We start from the raw sequence: 7,655 nt of genomic DNA on the forward strand, positions 1-7,655 counted from the left end.
AGGCAGAGATCACAAGTAGGCAGAGAGGCAGGCAGAGAGAGAGGGGGAAACAGGCTCCCTGCTGAGCAGAGAGCCCGATGCAGGGCTCAATCCAAGGACCCTGGGATCACAACCCGAGCCGAAGGCAGAGGCTTTAACCCACTGAGCCACCCAGGCACCCCAGTTTTAATGTTTTGATAGCTCATCACTTGATACTGTAATTACTGAAGTGTTATGTGTCAGTGGGTCACAGAATAACTGAGTTTCTTTGTCTACAGTATCATAGCGAAATCTCAGATCATTAACAATGTCCATTTCTGAGTTTTTTTTTGTTTTAATTCTCCTGTAAAATGAGTTTCACCTTAAAGGAGATTCATATAAAGGACTTTAAGGACAAATACAGGTATTCTATATATTAAAAATCCTAAAACTGAAATGGGTAAGAATTTCCAGAACTAACTAAAGCTGCATTCAAACTAAACCAGAATTAGTAACATGGGGTTAAATTAACTAAAAGATGATAGTGTTATGTCTCATTTTAAACATTGCTGGTTCTCTAATGTTTGCTCTTCCACACTAAGGAAAATTTTACTTATCTGTGACTTACAGAAATGTAAAAATATTAATTTGTAAACAAATCAAAGCATTCAACTTTTCTATCTGAACCCTCTGAAACTCAAATGGTCTCAGTAAGTATTCTTCCACGGCAATCAGTTATTTGCATAAGTTCAATAAGAATCTGTTCTTGTAACAGGACACCATTAGTTATTTTGCCAAGACTTTGACTAGAATGTCATATTTGAGAAAGACATGCATAGACTCAGATATGACCAGACAGCTTTTAGGAACTAAGGTTGACTTTATGAAACCTGGAGCCATAAAGCCCCTTGGACTGTTAGCCTGGTACCCTGCTTACAGAGTTCCCAGCAGCCTCACCAGGTGAGTAAAGAATGTCACTTCCTGGCAGGTGCAGGGACCTCAGGATACTTTGGGGACCTCAGGAAGAGGACTCTGCCCAAATCCACAGGTATTGCAGGTACTGATGGCAAGTACATGGCTTGGCTTCTGGCCTGGAGAGGCTACTAAAAGTTCAACCTAGAGATTCCTTATATGAAGTTCCAGCAAAGCAGATTCTTAAAGATCTATATGATCACTCACTGTTCTTGCTCATCTTATGTAAATAATTAGGCCAAGTTTGCTAAAACTGGACTTGTTTTTCAAATAAATTAGTCCTGATTTGGCTATCTCTGGAAATGAGGGTTATTTTAGAGAGAAAAATTATGTTTTAATGACACACCTTTGCTGCCTGTCAAAAAGGCCGAGACTGGGGAGTACCGACCTGTTTAGGACTTGCGGGAAGTCAATAAATGGGTTGAAGATATCCACCCGACGGTGCCTAACCACTATACCCTACTCTCCCTCCTGGGCCCCAAAAGAACTGTGTATACCGTCTTACATTGCAAGGATGCATTTTTCTGCATACCTTTAGCAATGGAGTCTCAGCCCCCTTTTGCTTTTGAGTGGTCCGACCCACAGGAAGGGTTCCAAGGCCAGCTCACCTGGACAAGACTTCCCCAAGGATTCAAGAATTCACCCACTATCTTCGACAAGGCCCTACACAAGGATTTGCGTGAGTACAGAACCTCCAACCCAGGAGTCACTCTGTTACAGTATGTTGATGACTTGCTGATAGCCGCTGAGGACTATGAGTCATGCTTGCGGGGGACGAGAGCTCTCTTACAGACTCTGCAGGAAAAAGGGTATTGGGTGTCAGCAAAGAAAGCACAGCTTTGTCAGAGCCACGCTACTTATTTGGGCTTTGATGTCCACGAGGGAGTGAGTTCACTGTCTAAGTCCAGGAAACAGGTGATCACCCGATACCCCTGCCCCACCACGCCCTGACAAGTGAGGGAGTTTCTTGGGATGGTGGGCCACTGTAGGCTGTGGATACTGCGGTTCGTGGAGATTGCCCAACCTCTCTACGAACTGACTAAGGGAGGACTCACTATGGTAGAGTGGACAGCTGAGGCAGAAGGAGCATTTTGGGAATTACAAACAGCCTTCCTGAGTGCCCCAGCATTGGCCATCCCAGATGTTACCAAGCCCTTCCACTTGTATGTGGATAAAAAGGCAGGGGTGGCCAAAGGAGTTTTGACTCAGACTCTGGGGCCTTGACAAAGACCAGTAGCCTATCTTAGCAAGAAACTAGATCCAGTAGAGGCTGGGTTCCCCCTTGCCTCCACATAACTGCTGCCATGGCCCTCCTGGTCAAGGATGCATGTAAATTGACTTTGGGTCAAAATCTCATCTTGACCACCACTTACGATCGAGGGCCTTCTCCAGACTCCACCAGACCGGTGGATGACAAATGCCCAAGTGACAGGGTATCAGACCCTCTTCCTCAACAAACCGAAAGTGACTTTCCGGCCCCTGGCGGTGCTAAATCCAGCCACGTTACTACCAGAGGAGCTGGCTGACCACCCACACAACTGCAGGGAGGTCCTAACCCAGGTCACAGGAATAAAGCCGGATCTCAGAGACACTCCCCTCCTGGATGCGGAGATGACTCTGTTCACAGATGGGAGTAGCTACATGGTCGATGGAAAGAGGTATGCGGGGGCTGTGGTGGTTTCTCCTGAGCAGGAACTCTGGACAGCGGCCCTGACACATGGAACCTCGGTGCAAAAATCGGAGCTGATTGCACTCATCAAGGCACTGCAGATGGCCAAGGTCACTGCAAGCATTACAGTCTGTCTTAAAAAGAGGCCACAAAGGGATCCAAACTGCCCACACTGAGACGGAGACGGAGGTGGAACCACATCCTTACCAACAGGGGGACTTGGTTTGGATATGCTGCCACCAAGTGGGAAACTTAGAGCCTCGCTGGAAGGGACCATTTACTGTCATCCTGACCACCCCCACGGCAATAAAAGTAGAAGTCATCAGGACCTGGATTCACGCGTGTCACATCAAACGAGACGAGGACGAGGACGTCCCCCAGAGATGGATGCTGCTGCCAATGGACCCCGCTGATCGTGGTCTAAAGCTAAGACTCAAAAAACAATGAGTTCATTGAGTTCTTTGTTGGTCCTATTGTTAAATGTTACTTTTTGGCCCCTGCATTTTTTTTTTAAGATTTTATTTATTTATTTGACAGAGAGAGATCACAAGTAGACAGAGAGGCAGGCAGAGAGAGAGAGTGGGGGGGAATCAGGCTCCCCACCAAGCAGAGAGCCCGATGCGGGACTCAATCCCAGGACCCTGAGATCATGACCTGAGCTGAAGGCAGATGCTTAATCCACTGAGCCACCCAGGCGCCCCTTGGCCCCTGCATTATAAGTGCCCTAATGTCATTTGTACAAAAGAGGACATAGAACTGGCTGAAAAGTCAAGGATTTGACTAATCTCCAAAGAAAAGGGGGGAATGTAGGGGCCTACTTAGCCAGAGCGACTCCATCTCGGTTAAATAGTGATTTTGTTGTTTATGCAGTAAAACTTAAACTGACCCTGCCCCCCCGCCCCCAGGGGAACTTACTTAAAGCCAAGCCTGGGAAACCAGTAAAATATGGTCACCAGTCCCTGATAACAGAGCCCAGAATGCAAGGACGTTGTCAGGCCAGATGGAGACATCCAATCAGTAAAGCACACATATTATCTCCCTAACCACCAAAGAATGTAAACTCCGCCTTTTGGGTGCCAAACTAGGGTGCCAATTCTGACCAGAGTGATAGATAGGCTAGTTCAAACAGCTACTATAGGGTAAATTGTAATTCCATTGGCCACCCATGTATGACCTAGCATGACTACGCAACTTTCTCTGTGTATTACAATCTCATTGGCCAGGCTCAACCACATGGCCTTTGCTCTATAAAAGCTAGTCTGTGAGGCTGGGGGTCGTTGCTCTCTCCGTAAGAGACGGCCCCGACCAGTAGGTTTGATTCTCGATACTGGCGTGAAATAAATCTTTGCTTGACCTTCGCTTTGTATCAGTCTTGCTCCTTTGATAACGGACCCCATCAGAACTTGTCAAATTTTAAACCTAGTTACCCGAACCCGAACCTGACCCTTGTACTTCTCTATAGAGCAAAACTGTTCAGAGGTTATTGATCTTTATTTAGTTGGCCATATTTAAGATGCCCCTATTAAAAATATGAATGATAGTTGGTTTACTGATGACAATAGTTTTCATAAAAGGAATAAGAAAAGATGGGAATGATGTAGTGCCCACTAGCACTTTGCAATTGCCAAAGCCTTAAAAACTAATATTAATACTGACTCCAAAGATGCTTTCCTAGTCCTACATATCCATGGAGCAATTTGGAAGAAAAGGGGTTTATTATCAAGCCATAACTCCACAGTTCAATACAGGCCTAAAATTATTAACTCTTCTTAAGGCTGTATACCTACCTAAGAAGACAGCTGTAATTCACTTCAAAGGACGTTCAAAGGATATGACCTTAGGAACCAATGAAAGTAATATAGGGTTTACATCAGGCCACTGATTTGGGCAAAAAAGCCATGGAGGTGAGAAAAACTTCGTGAAGGAAAATTGTCCCTAGGTTTGGACTCCCTTGGTCCCTACAAAGTAACGATGGACTGCCTTTTATTACACATTAAAAAGATGGCTCTCCAAAACTGAATAGCCCTTGATATCTTGACTGTAGTTACAGAAACCCAAAATTGGAGGACTTGTCTCCTAACGGAACCCAGTGGTTATATGGCCACTGTTCTCTGGGTTTTGCTTGGAATCACGGATGCATTATTAAAGCCACTACCAACCTGGCCAACCTTCCAGACTTAAAACAGTGGTGAACTTGTTCTGTCTCATTGATTTGACCAACTAACATCCACTTTTGTTGCCCCTTTGGAACTGGAGGATGTTTGGCACGTGGAAGCTCTTACAAAGTACATGGTCAGTCCTAAATGCCCCTCCAAGTAGCATTTCTCTATTAAAATGCTGTGGTGATACAGATGTGTAAAGCAGCTTTACAGAATAGAATGGTATTGAATGTTTTAACTGCTACACAAGGTAGAAGTTGTGCTATTGATAGGGTCTGTGATCAAAGGAGCGAGACTGATACAAAGCGAAGGTCAAGCAAAGCTTTATTTTGCGCCAGCACCGAGAATCAAACCAACTGGTCGGCGCCATCTCTTACAGAGAGATCGACGACCCCCAGCTTCACAGACTAGCTTTTGTAGAGCAAAGGCCATGTGGTTGAGCCTGGCCAATGAGATCATCTCCACTCGGCCTGACTCGTCCTTGCATTCTGGGCTCTGTTGTCTCCATCTGACCTGACCTGTCCTTGTATTTGGGCTGTTATCACCACCTGACCTGACCCATCCTTGTATTTGGGCTCTGTTATTAGGGGCTGGTCGACCATATTTTACTGGTTTCCCGGGCTTGCTTCTAAGTAAGTTCCTCGGGGGGGGGGGGGGGGGGGTCAGTTTAAGTTTTACTGCATAAACAACAAAATCATTGTTTAACCAAGATGGAATCGCTCTGGCTAAGTAGGCCCTTACATTATCACAAAAACAAAATACTATGGTTATGTTCCAGATTATCACAAAATATTTCTTCGGTTCTGACATACTCAAGTTAGCACTTAAACAGTCTCTCTCTCCTTTAATGACTGATTAAACTCCTGGACTGGAAAAGGGCTTTTTGTCAACTAGCAAAAAACTTAATTTGAGCTTCATTTTCTTTTTGCTACTTTAATCACGTTTTGCTGTTTCTCTCATGTCTCCTCACCTGGCATCGACTGCTTCACTGCCATAACTTCCACAGATGATCCTTTCCACTTGGGAAGATCACCTGAGCTGTCTCCCCTGGATTCAGCTGCCTCAGTCTTTCCTAACTCCCCTACACAGTCCCCAACTGACCAGTGTTGACCTGAGTAGGTAGGGACAACTCTACGCCCCTGTTCAGCAGGAAGATGTTACAGAAGCTAAGACCTTCCACCTTCAACCTTAAAGATTTAAGGGTCAAAATTGTTCAGGTGGGAATGATGAGAGAACAGAGGGCTGGCTGAAGACAAAGCAAAAGCTGACACCCAGCAACCTTCTCCCACCCCCACTCCTGGGTGGGACATACGTGACATTCTTTAGGAATTTCCCAACTATCTTAACTGTTTGCTAAAAAAAGGGCGGAACGACCTTGGCAACCGCTAGGCCTCTGGAATCTGGTATCTTGTAGATCCTCTTTAGCATATGAAAGTTCTATAGAAACCTCCCTTTTCTTTACTTCCCCCACCCCCATGGTACATAACCTGCAAACCCCTCACAACCCAGGGGCAGCAGCTCTTCTTTCCCATGGGTCCTGTACCCATGCCTTAATAAACCACCATTTTGCACCAAAGCTGTCTCAAGAATTCTTTCTTGGTCCTTGGCTCCAGACCTCACTCCACCAAACCTCAGGTATATTCTAGAACTTAATCACTCAAAACCCCAGGACGCTCTTTCTGCCCAGAGGTCCTGTCCCTTTGCTTTAACAAAACAAACTTTCCCAATTCCTACCAAGAATTCTTTCCTGGCCATAGTCTCCAAACCATGTCACCAGGGACTAACGGGAACTTTCTGACTCAAAAAGGCACAAACGTCAGCCAGTGTGGGCCGGGAGAAAGCGCAGGGCGACATGCCCAGCTCCTGTCCCTTTTCTGCTCTTGTTCCTCCTCCATTTGCCCCACCGGCGGATTGGCTCGACCGCCTCGCCCCTCTGGAACCTAGCCAGGACTCAGACCGGAGGGTTAGAGCCTTTTAATTAAAGTTACTGGGGTGCAAGCGGTAGTACTGGTGCTGGCGGTGGGTTCCTCGTACTCTCCTTGGGCGAGTTCCCTTCCCCTCCTTCAAAGCCCCCGCCCCTGAATGGAGGACTGAAGGGACCTAGGTGACCTCAGTTAGGGTCGGGGCGGCTAGCAGGGTGGTCGCCCACCTCCCCGGGCTTCGGAAAGGCTTGGGGAGCCTTGACTGGGAAACCGCAGCTGGGGATCAAATCGTCAAACGCAGTGAGCGGCCCGCCTTCCCCTTACTGGTGTCCTTCCGCTGTCGTGGGCCCCCTGGCCCTGGCTCCCGCGCCGCCTCGGCGCTCCCCGCGACAGCGCACTTACCTTGGTCGCGGCCGGTCAGGGCGCGCACTTGGATCTCCGGGTCCCCAGTAGCTCCATGGGAGGCGCAGCCACGGGTGCGAAGGGGTCTCCAGGGGCCTGGAAGGCGCAGGGCGCTGGTCAGGGCGCGCAGCATCTGGGCGCAGGCTGGGAAGGTGCCAAGAGCCCCTCCACTACTCCGTCCACGCCGGGGAGAGCTCGAAGCTGTGTCCCTGGTTTTCGCAACTGCTCCACCTAGGGGCGCACAGCCCAGAGCGGTTTTCCACGCCGCTTGCCCTTTGGAGACTTGAACCCGGGCTAGGCGAAGCCCACCCAGCTCCGCTGCATGATTTGGGGCAAGGATGCCAACCTCTTTAAGGGTCAGTGTTTTAATCCGTAAAGCGGGGATCATAATAATGACTACTGTCAAAGATACAGGGGGAGGCTAGTTAAAGTGAGAACAGGTTTTACTCACTAATAGATAATACACTACAGAAAAAGGGACTGTTCGGTGTGAACTGGACTTAAACTTCTGTTTGTACGGAGGTGACGGAGAGTTTTGAAGGGAGAAGGAAGGAATATGGAGGTGGGTGAACC

General features: G+C 47.6%; 1 protein-coding gene across 3 annotated transcripts in view; it reads right to left on the bottom strand.

The window, feature by feature from the left end:
* LOC111143045 (enoyl-CoA hydratase domain containing 2) overlaps positions 1-7,444 on the bottom strand; it is a 31,458-nt gene extending 24,014 nt beyond the window's left edge. For 2 of the 3 annotated variants that reach the window (XM_022496479.1, XM_022496478.1), the window contains exon 1: positions 7,083-7,271. In XM_022496479.1, the coding sequence (XP_022352187.1) occupies positions 7,083-7,215 (133 nt within the window). In that variant the 5' untranslated portion in view covers positions 7,216-7,271. Of the gene's footprint in view, positions 1-7,082 lie in introns of all 3 variants that reach the window. The other variant, XM_022496477.1, reaches the window with a different exon arrangement.
* Positions 7,445-7,655: the final 211 nt, after the last annotated feature.

This window comes from Enhydra lutris, unplaced genomic scaffold (assembly GCF_002288905.1).
Source record: "Enhydra lutris kenyoni isolate GAN:26980312 unplaced genomic scaffold, ASM228890v2 scaffoldscaffold9, whole genome shotgun sequence".
Classification (NCBI taxonomy): Eukaryota; Metazoa; Chordata; class Mammalia; order Carnivora; family Mustelidae; genus Enhydra; species Enhydra lutris.